Source organism: Lagenorhynchus albirostris, chromosome 8 (assembly GCF_949774975.1).
Source record: "Lagenorhynchus albirostris chromosome 8, mLagAlb1.1, whole genome shotgun sequence".
Taxonomy (NCBI): Eukaryota; Metazoa; Chordata; class Mammalia; order Artiodactyla; family Delphinidae; genus Lagenorhynchus; species Lagenorhynchus albirostris.
Window position 1 is genome coordinate 48,858,294 of NC_083102.1, and position 24,651 is coordinate 48,882,944.

General features: G+C 35.6%; 1 protein-coding gene across 2 annotated transcripts in view; it reads left to right on the top strand.

Annotated features, from left to right (window-relative positions):
- SKAP2 (src kinase associated phosphoprotein 2) overlaps positions 1 to 24,651 on the top strand; it is a 155,005-nt gene that overhangs the window by 76,906 nt on the left and 53,448 nt on the right. For both annotated transcript variants that reach the window (XM_060156968.1, XM_060156969.1), the window contains exons 5-9: positions 6,142 to 6,219; positions 7,965 to 8,048; positions 19,859 to 19,983; positions 20,855 to 20,918; positions 21,275 to 21,412. In XM_060156968.1, the coding sequence (XP_060012951.1) occupies positions 6,142 to 6,219; positions 7,965 to 8,048; positions 19,859 to 19,983; positions 20,855 to 20,918; positions 21,275 to 21,412 (489 nt within the window). The remainder of the gene's footprint in view (positions 1 to 6,141; positions 6,220 to 7,964; positions 8,049 to 19,858; positions 19,984 to 20,854; positions 20,919 to 21,274; positions 21,413 to 24,651) is intronic.

The following is a 24,651-nucleotide window of genomic DNA, read 5'->3' on the forward strand; positions in this document are numbered from 1 at the left end:
ATTTTATTTAATATTTGTATCCAAGTTGAGTTTAGGTTTCTCTCTCTTTTAGGGAATAGTCTTTATGTTTTGTTTTGCAGGTATACTAGTGAATTTTTGCACTCTAAAACCTTTTAGATTAATTTAAAAAACTGTCAGCAACTCTGTGTCTTTGTATCTATTATATATTTTATAGAAATAGGGAACATGTCATCTAAGTTTGTGTGTGCAAATGTGAAGTAAAGTGTAATTAAATTGCACCTGTAGAATAATGAGTTCCGAGTCAGTAATACCTCTGGAAACAAAGCTCATTTATAGACAGTTTCCTGAAGTTAAATACCCAATGTACTCTTCAGCTGGAAATGTGTGTAAGATACACATCATCTGGAAAGTTACAGGAAACAAAACAGAAAGCATTTTTCTACCTTTATACAAAACTATAATGCATGAAATATTGACACTTGAAAATATACTTCAATTCTAATGAAGTATAAAATTCTAATGAATTTTTCTTAGGAAAAATGAGTTTGAACTGGAGCAGTTAACCTAGCCAATAAAGTAGGTGTTCTGTAGGAGTTGTTCCACGTGTAGATGTATTTCTGGTGTATCTGTGGGGAGGAAGGTGATCTCCGCGTCTTACTCTTCCGCCATTTCCCCTCGTCCCCCCTAGCCAATAAAGTAACCATTGAGTTGATCAGGGTAGGAGAGAGTATTGCCAGCATGAAATGAGAAACTAAAATGATTACTCTTCTTGGAAAATTGAAGGCTAATATGTGTTTTGAATATAAAGCAATCGTTAAGTGGGTAAATACTGTAAAAAAAAAAAAAGTGTGTATTTATCAAATTCAGGAATGCCAGACAAGGCATTTTAAAACATTGATCACATATAAGTTTAGAAACGATAAAAGAAAGCACTGCCTCCCCACAAGAGTTGGGCAATTTATGGAACTCAGTATCCCAGCTATCAGATGAAAACGAAGAATTTAAAAAGATAAACTCATGGATGTTTTATTCATGTGAATTGAGAGGGAGAAAAGATGGTTGAGGGACTTGTCCTTAACTTTTTGCAGTTCAAGGAAAACAGTCATATCATGTGGTAACAGGCAGAATATTTGACTGACTAGACCAAGATCCTGATTCAGGGTGAAAATTCTTATGAGCAAAAGCAATCTTTTTTATATGTATCTCCTTTCTTTTCCAATAGTAGGGAAAAGGAATCATCAGCTGTGTGAAGGTGGAGGGAAACTTATCGCAAATTTAATGTTCATGTTGAAAACTATGCAAATGCCAAGTAATGAAGGAAAAAGCCAGTAAAAGATGAGACTCAGAAACCTAGTAGGATTTTGTACAAATTCTAGATTGAACAACCATAAAACCGTGACCATATTAATATAGTGAAGCTCATAGTATTATAATAATTTTAATGCTAAAATAGTAAAAATGATGCTTTAGATTTCATAGAAATTGAGCATTTAAATTGGTCACCACCAAGTTGCACATCAAAAAATAAGGATAATGAAAAACAGATGTCTATTTTGAAAAGGTCTCTGAATCACTCACTTCCCTTGACACCTGTTGAGAGTCCCACATTAAAAGCCAAGTAGGTAGAAAGGAAACTGAATAAAAAGTTAATTCCAGAACTCGGTAGTTAAAACTTGTACAGATTTTTAAAAAATCTTCACTTTTAAGTTGCACTTTGGAAGTGATGCCTCACTCTAAGTCTTAGAAAAATAAATGTGTTTAAAGAGGTGTCAGACTGGGTGGGATACAGTTAATATGGGTTTGTGTGTGTGGCAGGGGAGAAGTGGATTAGAAGACATGTCAATGTTGGAGAAGGCTCAGGAATATGGCATTGAGACACCCAATGCTGGATAAAATTGTGAATTAAACAAAGTTTATTTCTTTAGATTATTTTAAGAAAAGAGGTACAAAAAAGAAAGGATGATAGGACCTCTTTCTCCCCTCAATTCTAATTCTTTCTTCCCCCAACTCTTAACTCTCTCTCTTCCCTACCCTAACTTCCTCTTTTACTCAAGGGGTTTCCATGCTGTTCTAGGCCTTTTCTTCTAACTAAAGCATTCTGTGATCTGGACCTATTTTTCCACCTTTCCCTGTCTTGCATATAGGAATGAAACTGCATACCTTGTTAATGCCAAGATTGGTTTTATACCCAACCGACTTAACATCTGAAATAAGCCTAAGTGATAGATACTTCTTGCCTAAGACAGTTTATATTTTTCTCTGAAGTTGAAATAATTATTTTTCATTTTGAAATAATTATTTTTAATATTTAAAACATTTTTAAAGATAAAACTTATTTCTTAAATACGTTGGATATATTTAAACATTCTAGTATTTTTTACCCTAGATTCAAGGGAAAAAGTTAAAACAATAGATTAATAAAATTGCTAAAATTGGGTAATACCTTACTTAGGTTTTAGGTAATTTGTTTTTTATTTTCATACTTTGGAACTCTTCTCCATTTTTCAGATTCTAGACTCCATTCTTTTAGCTTGCTGGTGGACTATGTCCATTATATACACAATTTGATTTTAAGGCAAAAGTTTCCAGACACAGTTTAGAATTCTTGAGTTATCTTTTAAAAACAGTTGTCTTGTGAATAAAATACCTACCTAACTATAAGAAATTTGGACTCCACTACTTCCTTTCTCCTACTGAGTTAATAGGAATATAGTAGGTATGTGACACTTGTTTATTTGAATTTTTTGTGACCTTGTTACCATTTTGTATACTTCGGATTCCCAAATGTCCAATTGGAAGAAGACCCATTCCTTGTCTGCTCTTGTAGAATGTTAGTTTTAATGTCTAATATTGATCTTCTTTAGAAAAGTAGGACTATTATATAAGAAATACATGCTCATTTTATAAAAAGAAGACTAGTCTATTCAGTATGTGTTTATTTCCTCAGGGTAGTGAACATTTGTGGCCACTTAAGGAAGCCATGTATCAGTAACTGTCTGCAGTATAAATAAGCTGTCCTGGATTATAGGTTAATTTTTCTCCTCTGAGTTAGGATATAATTTCTTCATCAACCACTTTCATGTAACCAAAAGGAAATCTTTGAGCTGCTTTTAAAATAACTACAATGCTTAACTCATGCAGTTACCAAATCATACATTTTTCCATTTTTCTGATTAAAATTCCCTAAGCAACATTAGTCTTACATTTGCATCCATTCATTTGAATTAATATTTAGTTATACTAAATATAATAATATTTAATTATAATTAATAAAAGCCAACATTTACTGAATGCCTACTATGTGGCAGAGGATTAAGGCTCAGTGCTAAACTTATTTTTGGGACAAGGGTGTGAATTTTGATAGTGAAACAGAGCTGATAATATAATTGTGAATTTGTTGGAATGTTCTAAATAGTGAGATAATACAATTGTGTTTGGCAAATGTTCAGCAGCTCTTTGTTGATGCCTTCCAGATAGGTTTATATTAGCCTTACCTTTCTTTTCTTCATGTATTATTATACCTGCATTTGTAGTCTTAATTCTTTGAATCAGTGTGAATATTCTTAAATGGTGACATACTGTTGATCATTGTAGGCATCATAGTGGTATGAGGTCTAAATGATGTGAGAGTTCATGTTTTTTAAAGATAATTTACTACTTTTTATATCTTGTTACAAATTTTCAACTTCTATCAAGAAGTATTAATTGTTTATATGTTTATGGTGTTATACAAGTCAAATGGTTCTTCTAAGAACTTAAAATCTGAAGTATCTAAAGGAATTACTATTAATACACTTTTTAAAAAAAATTCACATGTATATTAAACAAATCCTAGATGTTGGACAAATAGCAAAAGAGGTTTAGAAAAACGAAATTTCAGTCTGAAAATTTGCCTTTTTTCCCTCTAGGAATCAAATAAAAGATTTTATATTAGAAACATGAATTTAGAATTCAGAATAAGTGTTGCTTGTGACATCAGATTTTATTGATTTATCAGGTAGAAATTTAATCAACATTTTTCTTAAAGCAAAAGCTTCAGGTTATGTATATATTCACCTTTGTAAATTCTAATTCCTTTCCTGCTCCTCCTCTTCCACTTCTCCCCCTCCTTTTTTTTTTCTTTTGACCAGTAACTTTTTAAAGTTGAAAACTATGCTAAAGGTACCCATTTCTCTTCAGAATATAAAGTTTCTTCTTAAGATTTAGAGCATTTATTTTATATGTAAGAACATTCATTATGCATCAATGGATATGAGAGGGTCATGGGACTTCTTCTCAAGGAGTCTTATCTAGTCAAATAAAGGTAATTAATGCCTCCCCATGCCCAATTACATCAGACCTGAAGACTGAAAAATTGCCTCTTCCTTGTGTAGTTTAATTTCATCCAGAATGGACAGTGCTTAAGAGTTTGTTTCCATCATCTGAAAGATACAAAATTATTTATAGGATGTTTGCAGTGAATCTTCTTATTTTTACCACTGTGGACAAACCACTTGGAAATTTTTTCATGACATACAACAATCATGTTATAGTATTTAATTAATATGTTTGCTTTCTCATTCTGAAATGTCATGCAAATGATGCTTTTCACAAAGAAATTTTGTGTAGTTCACTTAAGAACTCTACGTGCCAGTTATATAAAAGACTGAGCACAAGCATACTTCCACAGAAACTAAACTATGGTATTGCTTAGTTGAAGAAGTAAATACTTTGTTTTCAGGAATCTTATTTAGAAAGAAAACTTTCCCAAATGGTTTTATTTTAGCTAAAATTTCATATTTCTATGTGATACACTATTTCTATGTTTATTTTTTGTCAGTGTAACCTAGTTTAATTTAAAAAGTCCTGTTAATCATTGTTTTTCTTTTCTTTTAAAAAAACAAATCAAACTACAGTCACCCTCTTTAATTTAGTGGTTAACTAGGACTTGTTCACATAGATGGATTTCTTTATGTAATTTTTATTTTATGTACAAAAAATTTATACTATATAACTTCTACCTTCAATGGATCAAATGGATACATTGATTGAACAACTATTCAAACATTTACACTGGCTTTCCCTAAAATTTTATATGTATTTCAAAATTAGTCCCCATTTTAAATATATTTTAATGATATTGTTTTGTGTTTACTGAGCAAAATTGATCCACCACGGAACTGAAATTAGTGCTTTAATTTGAAGCTTTATTTCTTAAGGAAAAATAACTATGATTTTATAACTACTGGATATTTAAAAAAAACCCAGTTGGTAATTCTGTGATGAATTTGTATATAATAAACTTCCTATCAAAATACTTTTTATCATAAACTATATGAAAACTATTTCTGTTGGTGTATTCCATAGAAACTTTCATTAGATTGGTTATTTTCACTTGTTGGAGTTCTAGTAAAATGCTGAGGCAACTGTAGTATATTTCTAATGAAGTCTGTAAAAATATTGAACTCTGAAATTATTGAGCAACCTACCATCCATGATCAGAATATATGATTTCTAATTGACTTAGCTTTCGGCTTAATCTATAAATTTTTGTAAGTATCTAATATTTGTTTATGATAGTTCTATCAGATCTGTCTACCTAGTTTTAGACTCTCAAATGCCCTAGAAAACCCTAAAGCATACTCATTCACAAGATTTCTCTGTGAGTATAACCAGGAAGAGAGAATATTTGCTATGTACTCAAATTATAGCATTTGATTTGGGGGAAAAATCATTTTATGTTTTACTAGGTACAAATAGGGATAGGCATTCTTATGTAGGCAAGAATTAATATGCATCAAAATTCTTGAAGAGTTAATCCAATGTAAAGAGCTTATATGATTTATTTGATATTCCTAACTTCTCTTTCAGGGGTTTATTGCACTTATTTATAACAGTTTCCTAGTCCATTCATTATAGAATGTAGGTCAAAAAATATTGCCCTTTAGAGTTCATTCTGTTACATAATATTACTGTGTATTTGGGAACATAATATATTAAGATATAACGATACAGAACATTATTTTGCTCTTGAGATTCACAGGAGAAGAGGGACTAATCTATGGAATGGATCTGAAACAAAGCTAATAGACTTGGATTTAATTAATTTGGGTAATTAAAAGTATACTGAATCTATGAGATCTGATACTTGATTTTTCTAAAATGGATTGCTCACTGCTTTTTCCCCTTTACTTTCCGTAGGGAACCAGTTCCCTCCAGTTGCAGCACAGGACCTTCCTTTTGTGTTAAAGGCTGGCTACCTTGAAAAACGCAGAAAAGGTAAATCATATGATTCTAATGAAAAACCTAAAAATCTAAGACTCTAAGAAAACCTGATGATATTATCCAAACCACAAAATACAGCTTTTAGCTCTAAATAATTTTTAATAACAAAATAAAACATTTGGTCAGGTTTTTTGTTGTCAACCTTGGTTATTTGTAGATGATTTTAAAGCTGTTTCCTGCCTCTTGGAGGAGAGCTGTTGGCCATGACTGTATTCTCAAGGATGGGATTTCTCACACTTATCCCACCCAGCTGAGCAGTGGGTTATCTGTACCTGACCTGGCATACGCCATGTTTGCTACGGTTCAGATCAAGCTTAGCATACTGTCTGCCATTTTCTGTTAATCATTCAGTGTTCCTTTCCATTGGCTAAGATAATTGGGAGTTGACCATATGGTCTCACTCTTTCAACCCCAATATATAATGAAAATGAAATATGGAGGTGGTGTTATGATACGGGAAATGAAAAGCGGAAAGTCTCTTCATTACCATTCTGCTTATCTCTCAGGTAGTCCCTTTGGGCCTTCCTATTTATATTCCATTTGCTTTTCTTAGCTTTCTTAGCTGAATTTTAAAGCTGAAACAGATAATAGAAATCTAGGTCAACCCCTCCTCCCTCTTTTTTATGACAGATGAGAAAATGAGACCCTGATGAATCAATTATCTTAAGGCTTTATAGTCAAATACCTTTCTGACTGTTTCCTGTCAGGAAAGTTTGTTAGCCATGTAGTTGATCCCATAAATGTAGCCGTCCCATCTCTGCTGCAGTGTATTCCTTTTTTTTTTTTTTTTAACATCTTTATTGGAGTATAATTGCTTTACAATGGTGTGTTAGTTTCTGCTTTGTAACAAAGTGAATCAGTTATACATATACATATATCCCCATATCTCTTCCCTCTTGCGTCTCCCTCCCTCCCACCCTCCATATCCCACCCCTCTAGGTGGTCACAAAGCACTGAGCTGATCTCCCTGTGCTATGCGGCTGCTTCCCACTAGCTATCTGTTTTACATTTGGTATTGTATATATGTCCATGCCACTCTCTCACTTTGTCCCAGCTTACCCTTCCCCCTCCCCGTATCCTCAAGTCCATTCTCTAGTAGGTCTGCGTCTTTATTTCCGTCTTGCCCCTAGGTTCTTCATGACCATTTTTTTTAGATTCCATATATATGTGTTAGCACACGGTATTTGTTTTTCTCTTTCAGACTTACTTCACTCTGTATGACAGACTCTAGGTCCATCCACCTCACTACAAATAACTCAATTTCGTTTCTTTTTATGGCTGAGTAATATTCCATTGTATATATGTGCCACATCTTTATCCATTCATCTGTCAATGGACACTTAGGTTGCTTCCATGTCCTGGCTATTGTAAATAGAGCTGCAATGAACATTGTGGTACATGACTCTTTTTGAATGATGGTTTTCTCAGGGTATCTGCCCAGTATTGGGATTGCTGGGTTGTATAGTAGTTCTAAATTTAGTTTTTTACGGAACCTCCATATTGTTCTCCATAGTGGCTGTATCAATTTACATTCCTAGTGTATTCCTTTTAGCTTTGTTTTGTTTTTTGTTTGTCTCTTGGAAAAGAAGATACAAATTATTTAGTCATAGAATTTTACAGCTAAAAGGAGCCTTAGAAATCATATTAACTAACTTTTTCTCTTTCAATAAGGGAATTGCATTATATTTATAAAGGTAATACATATTATCTAAACTGTTCTTTTTCCCTCTTTATTGTAGATCACAGCTTTCTGGGATTTGAATGGCAGAAACGGTGGTGTGCTCTCAGTAAAACAGTGTTCTATTATTATGGAAGTGATAAAGGTAGTATTGGCCTTCAGTTATATCAGCATGAGGGTTTTTGGGGGGGCATTTTACTCCACCCCCATACCTTTAGGGTGCAGAATAAGCTGAAGACAAATGGAGAAAGAATAACTAAAAATTTTAATATTATAGCCTAAGGGTAATTAATAATTCTGTTATTTGACAAATGCTCCAAATTCCAGAATGCCCTAAAAGTTAACACAATTGTGTTTTATTGAATTAGGAAAGAGAAAAATAACTTTCATCAGTGTGGCCTTTTACCTCAGCAATTATTGATATTTATCATCCAGGCGGTAGTTGTAGAGTTTCTTTAGGGTTGTGGGAGTTTTGAAGGGAGGAAAGGATGTTTTTTCCTTCAAATATTTTAAAAGAAAAATTTAGATAAAATGAAACGTGTGCAACACCTTTCTCAGCTTCCTTTATGGATTTAAGTAACAGCAAACATCTATCAAGGTTACTGTTCTAAGCACCTTAGCTGTCTAAGCAGTTTAGCTATATTAACTTGGTTAGCTACAGCTTTGTGAGGTAGGTACCATCATTAGTCCCACTTATTTTACTGTTTGGAAAACTGAGGACAGGGAGGTTAAGTCACTTGTTCAAGGTCACAGAGCTGGTAATGGCAGTTTGGGTGTTTAAACTGAGGCATAATGGTTAGAGTCCATGCTCTTAACCACTATTATCACTATGTTAATTTAGAAACAGTTACATTTTGTAACTTCACTTGCTAATTAATAACTTACTCATAGTTCACATAATTTTAAGTTCATTGTTTGAACAAATAAAGCCATAAAATACTGAAATTTAAAGAATATAAGCTTTCTTAGTTTTGCTTTTATCTAGGAAAAGTGGGTCAGAAGTTGAATTTTATAAAGTAAGGGTTGTATATAAATAGCTGACATTCATTTCCAGAAAGGACACTTAAGGAGAAAAAAAGATGTAAAAGTCCAATATCACTGAATATAAGCTTTCCCATGAAGTTGTTTCTTATCAGTGTTGTTTGGAAGTTTATATTTCATTTGACATTATTTGCAGTTTTTAGGGTTTTCTTCCTTATTATAAAATCAGGCAGATATGATTATTGTATTTCAGATAAATTTTAAATACATGCATGATGCTAGAAGTTGGTCTCACCTTTTGGTTAATGGGATTATCAAGTTGAGAATTAACTTAGTGGCGAGTTTGCATTCTGTCACTAATTTACAATATGTTCGTAAGTAGAAATGGAGTCAGTGAAGTGTAAACTATAAACAGCTATCAACAGGTAGCCTTCTTTCTTCTGCTAAGGCTTAAGTAGGTGATTTTATCAGAAAATTTAGAGTCCAAGTTCAATTATGATTATCATAGGTCATAAACATGTGTTACTATTATAGAAATAAAATTTTGTACCGTATTGTGAATTGAGATCAAGATTTTGCTTTTTCATAAAGAAATGTCTTCTATTTCATAAGACCAGGGGAGGGAGGTTTAAAATCCTTGTGACTTTGGTTCAGTTAGTCTTCTCATTTCTAATGTCTTTAAAAATCAATGAATACGTATGTCTGTTTCCTTCACTCCTAGTCCTAACTGGTATATACCAACAGTTAGGTCAAAGATTAGCAAGAGTTTTCCCAAAATCTAGGGAATGTTTATATTTATTTCAAAGGCTAATAAATAAATTCTAGTTATTTGGGGGAGGTACTAGTTAAATTCCCATTTCTATTCTTACTTGATGAGGCCTTGTGGTAATAACATTCTTTGTAATTTGTATTTTAAGTACTTTGTGATCCATTTAGCCACTCTACCACCACAGCTTTTAAAAAGTTACTATTCTCGCATTCCCTTTTTACGTGGATCTTTGAGGAGCTGGTTTATATTTCCTTAAACTCTTCCCTATCTGTCACTATGAAGCCTCCTGTTTCCATTGAGATTTCAGATCTGTTTTTAGTGGTTCTTTGGAATTCTTGGCCAGTTCTGCTTTTAGGGACTTGGGGGGGGAAAAATCTATATTTAGACAGTTTTTAACTGCTTGTTTGGCATGATTTTAATTTCCTTCCTTTGTGTCCTTTTCTTTCCAAGAAAATGTACATGTCACATGAAATTTTTTTCTTTGTGAAATCAGATAGCTGATTTGTACATTGTATACTGTATATGTGAACCACTTTACCTAAACTTTGGAAAGAGCTATTTAGATATATGAGAACTATAATCCTCCAACTAATTAGGATTTAGATAAATGGATTGTAGAGGCACAGAGGAGTTGATACCACTTACTAGGTTAAATTGTACTTTGTCACTGTTTGACAGATACATAGTTCACATTTTCTAACTTACAGTATGTGCCAAAAAACATTTTGACCCATCAAGATAATAATGGCTTAGAAAGAGTAGTTCCAGCCTGTAGGGTAAATAATACTCTTACCTTTGTACCCCTAAATATTATCTGTATTTATTATTCATGGCCATTTGGGGACTTTAAGTTTTATACACACACACACACACACACACACACCCATATATCTTAACAAAACATACTTTATCACTTTCTGAAATCACATCCTTCCTTTCATCTGTTTCCTCTTCATTTGAATCTCATTGTCATGAATCTCATTTATCAAACTTCTTGGGTCCTAGATGCTCAGACTGCCATTAAGGTAGTCCTTCACTCACTGATTTATTCATTTTTTAATTTGGTAAACATTTATTGGGCACTTGATAGATCCTGGGCATGGGGGATCCAAAGATAATCCTGCCTTACAGGTACTCTCAGGTGGAGTTGTGTGGGTATCAGTAAGAGAAGAGAGGAAGTCATGGGATCACTCGGGGCTGGGCAGGTAAATTCAATGCGGTACAATAAGTGATTTAAATAAAATATCTTTGGATCACAAAGGGGGGGTGGGTAATTTCCTGAGGGAGTTAAAGAATACTTCCTAGTGGAGAGGACCCTTCATTGGGCCTTAAAAAATGAGGAGTTTGTTGGATGAAAAAGGGTAAAATGGGCATTCCAGGCAGCACAATGGCAAAGATTCTGAGTTTTGAAAGGCCTTGGATGAGATCAGAATTGGAATCAAGGCAGAGCATACAGTGAATGAGGGGAGGGTGTATAAAAGGCTAAAACAGTGGGTTAGGATCAGATTGACAAGAGCCTTATGAGAATAAGGTCCTTGCTAACTATTTTATCTTGAATATGGCTTTTAAGCATAGGGCTCTAGGACCAGAATTGGTTTTTAGGAAGTAATTGTGATAATATTGTGGGGCATGGATTGGAATGGTTAGAAACTGGGTCAGCAGGATCATTTAGGGGGACACTGAACTAGTCTACACAAGAGAGGTTATCACAGGAAGCTGAGAGGCACATGGAGGATTTAGTCAGGCCCCTCCGGCTCCAAAGCCATGTTCTTTCCACAACTTGGAAGTTAGCAGCCCTTCCAACACACCTGTAAATGATGGCCCATTTAGGAACCTGTTCCAAACTCATGTTTTCAGCGTTTTTTTTGTTTTGTTTTGTTTTTTTTGCGGTACGCGGGCCTCTCACTGTTGTGGCCTCTCCCGTTGCGGAGCACAGGCTCCGGATGCGCAGGCTCAGCGGCCATGGCTCACGGGCCTAGCCACTCCGCGGCATGTGGGATGTTCCCGGACCGGGGCACGAACCCATGTTCCCTGCATTGGCGGGCGGACTCTCAACCACTGCGCCACCAGGGAAGCCCTCAGGGTTTTGTTTTTCTGTTTAACCTCCATATGATCTTGAATCAGCATTATGAAACTTATCTCCTCCCACTTTTAAGGGGGGCGTAGTTTGTAGTATCTCTTCCACTTAAGGAGTTTTGCTGCCCCCACCCCAAGTCCCCAATTAAAGAAAATTCTAGTGCCATCTAGTATGTGGCGGCTGCAAGTAGCCTTGGTCCTACCAAGAGTCATTCTAAATGTATATCAAAAGTTATTTATTATATCATGTGGTTGTAACTTTTTCGTTGTAGTATAGTACCTTTTCAATGTATAATAAAAGTCAGTAGAAAATTGGGCTTAATACAGATAATTTAAACTAACAAAACTTTTACATTGGCGGGGAAGTAAAATTTTTTATTGAAATTGAGCTCTCTGCTCTCTCACTTCCCTCATTATTTCACCACTGATAGGAAAAATAGGACATAGCTGTTCAGTGTGGATGACAATGATAAAGTATTTTGATGTTGAAATAGCATCATAGTTCTCTTTTAATATTTAAAATTATTGTTAAAGTGACAGTGTTTGTATAATTAGAAGTTCTGTTGTTTTATAACAACAACTTTACTTACAGCCATAAAAGCTTACCTTTTTTCCTGGTTCATTTGATAGAGGCAAATTCCTGGGTCAGGGCATCAGCATTTTATAATTATATCATGAATATATACAAAATATGTAAATTAAATCTGATATTAAAAAAATTCATACTATAATTTTGTTTGTGTAAAGAAGGATAATATCTTTGTTATTCCTTAAGAAATAGAAATAATTTTGACATGATAGAAATGAAATAATTCTGATATGCAAATACTGACTTTAAACTCTATCAAAATGAATGTTAAATAAAAGACCTTTATTACCCTGTAGCAGTACAGAGAAGTTAAAATGTACATCTGATACTTAGAAGGACTTCATCAACATGGGGAAATATTCATGTACAAACTAAGTCCTGTTTAAAGGTCTCATGATGATGAGTCCTGTTGGTTTGCAATAAACCAGGACACAGTTTGATTTAAAATATATCTATACATCTGTATATAGATTGAAGAGATGTGTGTGTGTATACATAGATAGATTGAAAGTAATATCTTTTTAATAGATCTGCACTGCTGTAAGTACACAGATATATAGATGATACTGTACCTATCTGTGTGTAATAGATACAGCAACATCTGTAGCAGTAAATATTCTTTGAAAATCTATGTGCCAGGTATTATTAGTGCTAAGTGGTATCACACACTGGCTCAGAGGAATGGGCACAGAGGACCCATGAAACAGTATGATATGCAGGAGCCGGCTCACTGGGGCAGTAGGTGAGTGAGGACTGGTGAGACTGGAAGAGGAGGAGCCAAGCTGGTGAATTCCCTGGTCAGGAGTTTGGCCTTTTTTGTCTAAGGGGCAGTTAATGTTTCTAAGCATTGCAGGTAAGTAGATGGCATGACAAACTTTGGATGTTGGAAAGATCACGTTGACAGCTGTCAGACTGGAGGCAAGATGTGTTTTGAAACTGAGAGTGGCTGGGAATCCAGAGAGTTGTTTAGCACCTTAAGTGCATGAAGGAGCCGCAGGTTATGTTTTTAGCCATTCTCACGTTGCATGACGTTGCATGGGTAGCAGCAGTGTCATTAATTCTGTAATTATTGTAGGAGGCCCTAAGAGGATAACATGTGTAGGATATTAAGATATTCTCTGTATAATGTTTATCTTTTTAAAAAAATTTATTTACTTTATTTATGTATTTTTTGGCTGCATTGGGTCTTTGTTGCTGCATGCGGGCTTCTCTAGTTGCGATGAGCGGGGGCTGCTCTTAGTTGCGGTGCGCGGGCATCTCATTGCGGTGGCTTCTCTTGTTGTGCAGCACAGGCTCTAGGCACGCAGGGCTCAGTAGTTGTGGCTCGCGGGCTCTAGAGCACAGGCTTAGTAGTTGTGGTGCACGGGCTTAGTTGCTCCGCGGCATGTGGGATCTTCCTGGACCAGGGCTCGAACCCGTGTCCCCTGCATTGGCAGGCAGATTCTTAACCATTGTGCCACTAGGGAAGCCCCGTATAATGTTTATCTTAACAATAGCTGTATGTATAGTCTAATAGACCATATCATAATTATTATCTGAATTTCAGTTGTGGAGGAAAACAGTAGGTATAGCCAAAAAAACGAGAAACATGGTTTTAAATTCCAGTCTATGAGAAATTTAATTTCTTGTAATTTATTTATTCTCCATTCACAGCTACCTCATTCTACACTGTTTTTTAAATCAAGTTTATTCCTATGGTTGAAAGTGTGTGGCGGTATACAAAAACCACTTGGTTCTTATGCTTGCAGTGTACTTTTTTTTTTTTTTTTTGGCTGCTGTGTTTTGCAGGATCTTAGTTCCCTGACCAGGGATTGAACCCAGGCTTTTGACAGTGAAAGTGTGGAGTCTTAACCACTGGACCACCAGGGAATTCCCACTTGCAGTGTACTTTTATTTTAAAGGAAAAAAAAAAAAAGTTTTATAAATACCTAAAATTTCCTGCCACCAGACTGTATGAGCGAAACTTTTAATTCTAACTAAAGTGCTTCCCTTTGGACCCATACATATTGCCTATGTTTGTTATTCAGAGCCCTTTGGGGCCCTTAAGTAATAAATATATATGGCATACAGTATTTTTCACTTAAAATAGTAATAATTTGATATTTCCTCATGGTATAACTTGGAACACTGGAAGTATATTTCAAGTGACAGAATTAGCATTGGCAGCTGTATTTCTGTGAGCTATATAAACAAGGAAAACATTCATATGTCTTTAACTGAGGGCTTAGAACAACTTACTAATCAGCTGGATAAAGTTTAGTGGGAGGTTTAGTATTAACGGGCATGTTTCCCTCTTTCTTACTAGTGAGCATTAATACTTATGGAAATAGCATGAGTTATTCACTAAGAGGGAAAGGCCTTTTTAAATATAAGAAGCAGATATTATCAAAAATTTCTGAACACATTTCATATCTTTCTGTTTGCTAGTCATGTGTACCAAATTAGCATTATTGGTATAAACAACAGAAACCAACTTTGTTTATGCAGGAAAGGCAATTATTGGGAGAATATCAACTCTCAGACAGAGTTGATGGGAAGGCTAAACAACCAGGCTTGGAAGAGCAGTCAAGGACTAAGGGAGGTGAGGTGGCTGGAACTTCAGCCCAATCCACACCTCCAGGGACAGTCTGACTGGGACACACTGGCGGCCCTGCCAAGCCAGGACTCGTGATGTTGCCTTTGTGCACTGCCACCAATCAGTGAATGCCACTGCTAACAGAAGTGGATTCTGAGCTCCCCCCTGATTCTTTTGTTATTCAGTTCAGATTTAGGTCCCAGGCTGGAGCATCCACTTGACTGATCTGGAACAGGGAAAATCTAAACCTCCCTCCAGCTTCTGTGGCGGGAAGTTGGCTCTGCCTCCTGATGATCTCAGGACTAAAATAGGAAAGATACTTAGATGCTGGGGATCCTCAAATGACAAATGCTCACAACTCATAGGGATGCTAAATGATTTAGAATTATTTAGTTGCTATATTTATACTATATTTTAAATGATAAGAGAGTGGTTGGTGTTTTAAGCATATTTTCTGAGAGCCAGCAAAAAAGAGAAAAAGCCAGCATATTTGCAATGAAACTAGGACTGACTGGGTTTTGGAAGATGGTAGTAGGGTGGAGGGAGAGAATGAGGTGTCAGTTGATGAAGAAAAGGGAGAAATTAAGAATGATGCTCAATTTTCTGGTTTGGGGGCTTCAATTAATGGAAGTACTGCTTATTGAGAAGGAGGACACGACAAGAAAGATCACAAGTAGAGTGGGAGTGGGGATAAGATGATCTCCATTGTGGGCAAGTTATATTCATTGTGCCTATAGGACATTCAAGAGATGAAACATGTATAGTGAGCAGGTGAAGATTTGGATATTGGGCTTCCCTGGTGGCACAGTGGTTGAGAGTCCGCCTGCCGATGCAGGGGACACGGGTTCGTGTCCCGGTCTGGGAAGATCCCACATGCCGCGGAGCGGCTAGGCCTGTGAGCCATGGCCACTGAGCCTGCGCGTCTGGAGCCTGTGCTCCGCAGCGGGAGAGGCCATGACAGTGAGAGAGAGGGCCGCGTACTGCAAAAAAAAACAGATATGGATATTAAGTTCTGAAGCTGGACTGAAAATAGGGAACTATGAGTCACAAGCATATTGATAGGAATTTAATCCCTGGGATTGGATGTCGTTGCCCAGTGAAAACTGTACAGCAGGAAAAGAACAGGATTTAGAACATAACCCATCATGGCTGTTTAAGAGATAGGCAAAGGTACCGGAGCCCATAAAGCAAGCTGAGAAAGTTGGGCCCAAGTTGCAGGAGGAAATGCAAGCTCTAACGCTTATCATCTCTACTGAGACTTCATAAATTACATGTTCTAAAACAGTGGTTTTTCAAACATTCGTGTGTGTCAAAATCACCTGGGGTGTTTGCTAAAAGCTTAGTTTTGTGGACTCACCCCCGGGGAATCCTATACAGCAAGTTCAGAGTGGCAGCCCTTTCTATGTTTTTAACAGGCATCCAAGATGATTCTAACAGGTGATTCTTGAAATCCACTTTGAGAAACACCTTTCTAGGAGACAATGTGAAGTGGTTGAAAAAGCAAGGTTTTAGAATCAGACTTACGTTAGGGTCCTGGCTTTTACTACTTTGGTTGTGTGGCTGTAAGCAAGTTGTTTAAGTTTTCTTTTTCCCCATCAGTGCTGGGGATATAATAAATACCTTCTTTGTCTTAGAATTATTACAAGGTATATATGAGATTGCTGTATTAAATTTCTGGCATATAGAAGGAGTTCAGCAAATAAGATCTGTCTTTTTGGGCTTGCCTGGTGGTGCAGTGGTTAAGAATCCACCTGCCAATGCAGGGCACATGGGTTCGAGCCCTGGTCCAGGAAGACCCCACATGCTGCAGAGCAACTAAGTCGGTGCGCCATAACTACTGAAGCCCACGCACCTAGAGCCGGTGCTCTGCATTTTTTAAAAAAGAAAAAAAAAGATCTGTCTTTTTGGCTCTTAAAACCCCCAGAACACAGCTGTAAACCTAAAGCCAGTGAAAAAGTAGGAGGAAATAGCATCATTAACCTCATACATTTTGTTTTGTAAGAGATCAGAGCCAACTGCTTTTTACCTCAAACCTACTGAATTAGAATTGTGTAAAATTAAGTTACTGATTTAAATAGATTTCATTATCTAGTTTCTCCTGGCAGCCTTCAGTGCTGTAGACATTAAAATCTAACAGCATTGATATAGGCAAGGTTAAAGTGTGAAATAGAAGCTGAGGAAAATGTAATAGAGGGACAAATACCTCAAAAATCCTGAGGGTATCAACGTGTTGTAATATACTATAAAAACTAATACTCAGATTAATACTACTCGATCAAGGAAAAGTTAAATTACGTTTAACAGAATTGTTTGAAAAGTCAGGGAAGTATATATTTCAGAATGATTGCAGTTATAAAAACCAACATTTTAGAGCGTTTTGGCACTTAAAAGAAATAAACTTCTGTGATTTGAGAAGTTCACTTAGATAAATTATTTTATTAGTCTACTATAGTTCTGGAGAAATGAACTTATATGACCTTACTTCCCATTTGATTGGCATGTAACTATTTTTTTTTTTTTTTTTGCGGTACGCGGGCCTCTCACTGTTGTGGCCTCTCCCGTTGCGGAGCATAGGCTTCGGCTGCGCAGGCTCAGCGGCCATGGCTCACGGGCCCAGCCGCTCTGCGGCATGTGGGATCTTCCCGGACCGGGGCACGAACCCGTGTCCCCTGCATCAGCAGGTGGACTCTCAACCACTGCGCCACCAGGGAAGCCCATGGCATGTACCTATTTTTAAGTCAACAAGTGTCTTTGAAACTACCCCAGAAAGCACTGTCAAACTAGCCTATATGTAAATTGCTATAGATTGCCATGTGATGCTAAGGTTTTCTCTTTCCTCTGGGCCTTGAAGAGAAGCTAATGTAAGTGGAGAAGAGCAGAGTCTTAGCATACCCATGTCTGCCCATTTTGTGTCGTGAACTTCCTATCTCACGTTGGCTAATTGGAAATATGGCTACTTTATGGTTATGGATTTGCAAAAGCTACTGAGAGTTATGAATTTTTCTTTCCTCCAACTGGTCCTTGAATATCCTGTTTTTTTCCTGAGAAGTTTAAGGAAATCTCTCAAAAGTATCCTGTATGGCTTTGATATTTGCTTCCAACTACTTCCATTTTTTATTGTGAAAATTAAATCCTTTTGCAGTGTAGTGAATCACTGACTAATATTCCTGGAGCACTTATATCTGTACTGGGTGTGTGGGAAGGTGTGTGGGGTGTCTGTTTCAGTGGCAAAGGGGGAAAGGTCTGGTACAGTGTTACTAGCTTTTGTCTCACCATACCTATAATGCTCCTTTGTTTAAGTGCTCAGCATAAATTTGTTGAATGAGTGAATGAATGAATTAGTTTTCTTTGAGAATTTTAGAAGAACCAACAGTGCTTAACCATTATTATTTTAATACCTTTTCCCCAGTATTATTTTTTTAGTTAGGTATTTTGCAAAATATGTTATGTGAGTACCAGTTCCATAAAATATTCTGTTAAAAAAGGGTTCCACCGACAAATAATTTGGGGAAATGCTGCACACCAGATCTTTCTCATAGAAATTTGATCAAATATATTAAGGGCCTTAAGAAGGCTGGACTAACAAAACCTGCTTAACTTTGTTTAATTCAACATTTCCCAAACTTATTTGATCATAGAAACCTGTTAATATCCCATAAACACACTTTGGGAAACGCTGCTCTGATTTTTATAGTTTTCATCTCATAGAGTTTATTGCAGACGTTTTCCACAAAGCAAACTTCAAATTTTGAATTTGAATTGTTTTTTCAATCATCCAAAGAGTTGTAAATTATGACTAAATATGATTAGAATGTCCAGATTTAAGTCAGAAATTACTAACTCAGATTGTTTGCCTTTGATGTTTTGAACCAGATATGATCTTGATGACCTTTTAAAAATGCCTGTAACTTCAGGCATTAAATTAGTACATTTAAGAAAAGGAGATACATGTTTTACGGGCACACTAAGCTGAGAGAGCACTGCACCCCATGATGTGGAAGCATTTCTATATTTCCCCTGAGCTCAGTAAAAGAGACAGTTGTCCTCACTCATGATTTTAATATCGTATGTTAATCTAGGAAGTAAACCTATAGCAGTGCCTCTTTTCTCTCAAAATTGTATAACTGGATAAAGTAGGAAAGGCGACTAATTTTACTTTTAGTTTCAGTATTAAATCCTTTGTTTTATTCCTACTTTATTGTTTTTAAAGTAGTATCTGACTAAAACTGAAGTCTTCTTTTCTTTTGACTTTTCATCATATGGGATTCAAATGTGCTTTACTAGTTTAACTGTTCACTGACTGGTTAGTGAACAGTTTTGTTTTGGTAAGAAATGCTTCTGTACTTGCTTTACCACTCCTCTCCATTCAAATACTTTGTTTTCCCCTCACATCTTTTTATAATTAGCAGTTTTGTTTTGCTTTGCTTTTTAAATTTAGAGTTTGATTTGTACCAATTTAGGAGATTTAAAGAAAAAAAAAGTTGTCTTTTAGGGGCTTTTGCGGGGTGGGGAGGTTGGAGGGTGGTGATGAGAGGAGATAGTGGTAAATAAAAGCCCAGCAAGCTTTCAACTAGATGGGTTTTCCCACTGGCTTACCAAACCTGAAAGAGCCACGGATTTGTAGTGGGTTTGTCTAGCAAGTTCTAAGTTCCAATTCTTGGATTTTCCCTACATGAAATTGTCATATTTCCATACTTCCTTCTGAATAAGACCCTTATCTGCAGACCTCTTCTTTTGGTTCCCTTAGATGTCCTTTTTAAAACCAACCATTCCAAGTAACTCTGTAATTTTAGAATTAAAAGTAATACCTAGAAATGTTACTTAAATATTATACTGTGAAAGCTATATGACCAAAAAATATTCTATCCAAAAATTTATCCAAAAAATCTAAATAAAAGCTAATCAACTGGATATTTATATTCACTATAGTAAATGAAATTCTAACTTGCGTTTTATCTTCAACAGACAAACAACAGAAAGGTGAATTTGCAATAGAAGGCTACAATGTCAGAATGAATAACACTCTTAGGAAGGATGGAAAGAAAGATTGCTGTTTTGAAATCTCTGCTCCTGATAAACGTATCTATCAGGTTGGAGTTTTTATGATGCCTTGAAATTAAGTTGATAAAACTTCCTGATTTCATTTTTAAAGACATTAACATTTTGTTCAAACAACTCTTTCTGACATGTTAATAATAATAAAAAATACTGGGTTTTATACATTAAACATTTGTATAAGGGGAAATCAAGTTTTTAAAAAATTCCAGATTAGTTCAAGTGATATCTTCTTGAGAGAACAGGAGATATGTAATTTATCAATTACTTCACATGTTGCGTTTTTTATGTCTATTTTAATGGAACTGTGTGACTTCTTAAAAGGATTACATGGCAGAAAGAATAAAATTATCAAAAGAAAAATATCAGAATGTTCATGCATATTGTATTGCTTAGGCTTGTGGGAGAAAAGGAAGGCAAAGGCACACATCAGCTCTGCAATTCAAGAGCTATCAGCCAGCATCAATATGGAATGCATGTTTAATAAGTTTCAAATATCTGAGGTTGCAGTTGAAAGCCAGTTAATTAAGTTGTCAGGTAGTGTGTTGGAATCGGACAAGAACATTTTTAAGAAAGCTGTACCCAGCAGTCTAAAGAAATTCATGGGTGTCTTCTAATTGTCAAGGGCAAATTTTGTTCATCAGTTCTGTCTTTGACATTGATGAAGAGAAGCAGCTTTTTTTCCTGCACAGCTGCCAGCTGCTGATCACAGTTTCAAATCCATCATCCTCTGCTTCAATTACGTAAATTTGTCAAAATTAGCTATACATTATAAGAAGCATCCTTGCAAGGAAAGTAGTACTAGACATGAAGAGAATTACTAATGGTCTTAAAGAAATGGAAAGAATGCAACATATACCTTTCATTACGGTGGTGATTTTTATTGCTATCGTTTGTTTCTTTTAGTTCACAGCAGCTTCTCCCAAAGATGCCGAAGAATGGGTACAGCAGCTGAAATTTGTTTTACAAGGTAACAGCAATCAATTGAACAAGTTATTACAGTCTTTAAGTACTGAATAACTGAATAAGTTGGAGTTTCATACAAAGAAACTTATTGACTTCTGTGAGAAATGACTAAAAGAACATGACTGGTATTAATACATACCATCTACTTCAGATTAATAAAAGCATCTTTTCTGCAAGTACCATATGGCAACTTTGAAATTCACATATTTACACCACAATCAATTTTTTTAAATGTTTAAGTTAAGGATATAGCATATAACAATATTGCGACTTTGTAGGGCTGCATTAATTTAGGTAATAGGGTTTTGAAAACCTCTTTTGCACTCTTGAAAAGTCTGCCTCCTGAAACATGTTTTGTAGATATGGGGTCTGATGTTATTCCTGAGGATGAGGATGAAAGAGGAGACTTATATGATGATGTTGATCATCCTCTACCAATCAGCGGTTCACCAGCAAGCAGCCAGCCAATTGACGATGAAATTTATGAAGAACTTCCAGGTATTTATTTATGGTGATTCACTTAAGGATTTTAGGGATTTTTTTTAATGTCATAGATCATCAAGAGAAGAAAATGGTGAGCTATTAAAAACAAGGACAAAGAAAATCTTCAAAACTGTTTTACGAAAAGGACTCTGCTTGAGGTATTTCAAGTGAGTGGATATACTTTCATGAAAAGTGAAGGGAATGTTAAAATGAAGCAGATACAGTCCTAATCTCATGGGACTTTGGGCTCATTAACATTGTTTATGCTACATAATTTTTTAATTAAAAAATTGACTTGCCTTACAGTTTTTTCCAACAACTCACACATCATTTTTTATTTATACATCTTGGAACTTCCATTAACCAGAAGTTCTGTGCACACCCCATATGTCAACAACTTCTGCCTCATATATTCCTCCTTCTGTAGTGTATTGCATTGTCTTGGAGGAATATCGTTGAACTATAAACAAAGGTCTTTTGAGGCTTGAAGTTTTCGTACTTGATATTTTATCATTCTACATTTTCAGGCATGGTTTAGTGTTTGTATGCCTCAGTATCTGTTATGTAACATAAATTTAATTGTCTATTAGCTCTTTGGCTTGTAATTTTGAGGGTCAACCTAAAACAGAAGGAACATTTAGGGAATTATTACGTTACTACTACTCTAGGTTGTAATGAACCTTTTTCTGGTTATTAAAAAAATCAGCCATTAGAGAAAGAAAAGGGATTATAAGTAATATGTGTGATATTTAACTGACATCTCATATAGAAAGGCTATTTTTCTCTGAATAGAACAATTTAACAACAGTATAAACCTTTACAAATGATTTAACAATACCTAAAGTGTTCAAAATTAACATACAAATGTGATGTTCAGTGTAGTAAGCAGAGCATAGTAACTAGCACATGGACTTTAGAGTCAAAAAGTTTAAATTCTGACTATACCATTTACTAGCTCAGTGACCTTAAAAGTCAATTTTGTCATCTATAAAATAATGATAATTTCATAAGGGGGGTGGTAGTAAATGACATCATGGATCTACAGCCCTCAGCACAGTGCTTGAGTCATAGCACACCCACACTAAATTGTCACATCATTATTATTTTCATTATTATATCTGGTAAATTCTACACATGCTTATATGGAGTTATAATAATGGCTTTCTGACCAAGTAAGAATTAATGATTGTAATGGGATTGTAAATCCAAGATATTAAAAAAATTACTCAAAATATGCATGTACATATTCTTTTTTTTAACGTCTTTATTGGAGTATAATTGTTTTACAATGTTGTGTTAGTTTCTGCTATATAACAAAGTGAATCAGCTATACATATACATATATCCCCATATCTCCTCCCTTTTGCATCTCCCTCCAACCCTCCTAATCCCACCCCTCTAGGTGGTCACAAAGCACCAAGCTGATCTCCCTGTGCTATGCGGCTGCTTCCCACTAGCTATCTATTTTACATTTGGTAGTGTATATATATGTCCATGCCACTCTCTCACTTCGTCCCAGCTTACCCTTCCCCCTCCCCGTGTCCTCAAGTCCATTCTGTACGTCTGCGTCTTTATTCCTGTCCTGTCCCTAGGTTCATCAGAACCTTTTTTTTTTTTTTTAGATTCCATATATATGTGTTAGCATATGGTATTTTGTTTTTCTCCTTCTGACTTACTTCACTCTGTATGGCAGACTCTAGGTCCATCCACCACACTACAAATAACTTAATTTCATTTCTTTTTATGGCTGAGTAGTGTTCTATTGTATATGTGTGCCACATCTTCTTTATCCATTCATCTGTCTTTGGGCACTTAGGTTGCTTCCATGTCCTGGCTATTGTAAATAGTGCTTCAATGAACATTGTGGTACATGACTCTTTTTGAATGATGGTTTTCTCAGGGTATCTGCCCAGTAGTGGGATTGCTGGGTCGTATGGTAGTCCTATTTGTAGTTTTTTAAGGAACCTCCATACTGTTCTCCATAGTGGCTGTATCAATTTACATTCCCACCAACAGTGCAAGAGGGTTCCCTTTTCTCCATACCCCCTCCAGCATTTATTGTTTGTAGGTTTTTTGATGATGGCCATTCTGACTAGTGTGAGGTGATACCTTATTGTACTTTTGATTTGCATTTCTCTAACGATTAGTGATGTTGAGCATCCTTTCATGTGTTTGTTGGCAATCTGTATATCTTCTTTGGAGAAATGTCTATTTAAATCTTCTGCGTATTTTTGGATTGGGTTGTTTGTTTTTTTGATATTGAGCTTCATGAGCTGCTTGTATATTTTGGAGATTAATCCTTTGTCAGTTGCTTTGTTTGCAAATATTTTCTCCCATTCTGAGGGTTGTCTTTTTGTGTCGTTTATGGTTTCCTTTGCTGTGCAAAAGCTTTGATGTTTCATTAGGTCCCATTTGTTTATTTTTGTTTTTATTTCCATTTCTCTAGGGGGTGGGTCAAAAAGGATCTTGCTGTGATTTATGTCAAAGAGTGTTCTTCCTGTGTTTTCCTCTAAGAGTTTTAAGAGTGTCTGGCCTTACATTTAGGTCTTTAATCCATTTTGAGTTTATTTTTGTGTATGGTGTTAGGGAGTGTTCTAATTTCATTCTTTTACATGTAGCTGTCCAGTTTTCCCAGCACCACTTATTGAAGAGGCTGTCTTTTCTCCACTGTATATTCTTGCCTCCTTTATCAAAGATAAGTTGACTGTATGTGCATGGGTTTATCTCTGGACTTTCTATCCTGTTCCATTGACCTATATTTCTGTTTTTGTACCAGTACCATACTGTCTTGATTACTGTAGCTTTGTAGTATAGTCTGAAGTCAGGGAGCCTCACTCCTCCAGCTTCATTTTTCTTTCTCAAGATTGCTTTGGCTATTCGGGGTCTTTTGTGTTTCCATACAAATTGTGAAATTTTTTTGTTCTAGTTCTGTGAAAAATGCCATTGGTAGTTTGATAGGGATTGCACTGCATCTGTAGATTGCTTTGGATAGTATAGTCATTTTCACAGTGTTGATTCTTCCAATCCAAGAACATGGTATATCTCTCCATCTGTTTGTATCATCTTTAATTTCTTTCATCAGTGTCTTATAGTTTTCTGCATACAGGTCTTTTGTCTCCTTAGGTAGATTTATTCCTAGGTATTTTATTCTTTTTGTTGCAGTGGTAAATGGGAGTGTTTCCTTAATTTCTCTTTCAGATTTTTCATCATTAGTGTATAGGAATGCAAGAGATTTGTGTGCATTAATTTTGTAT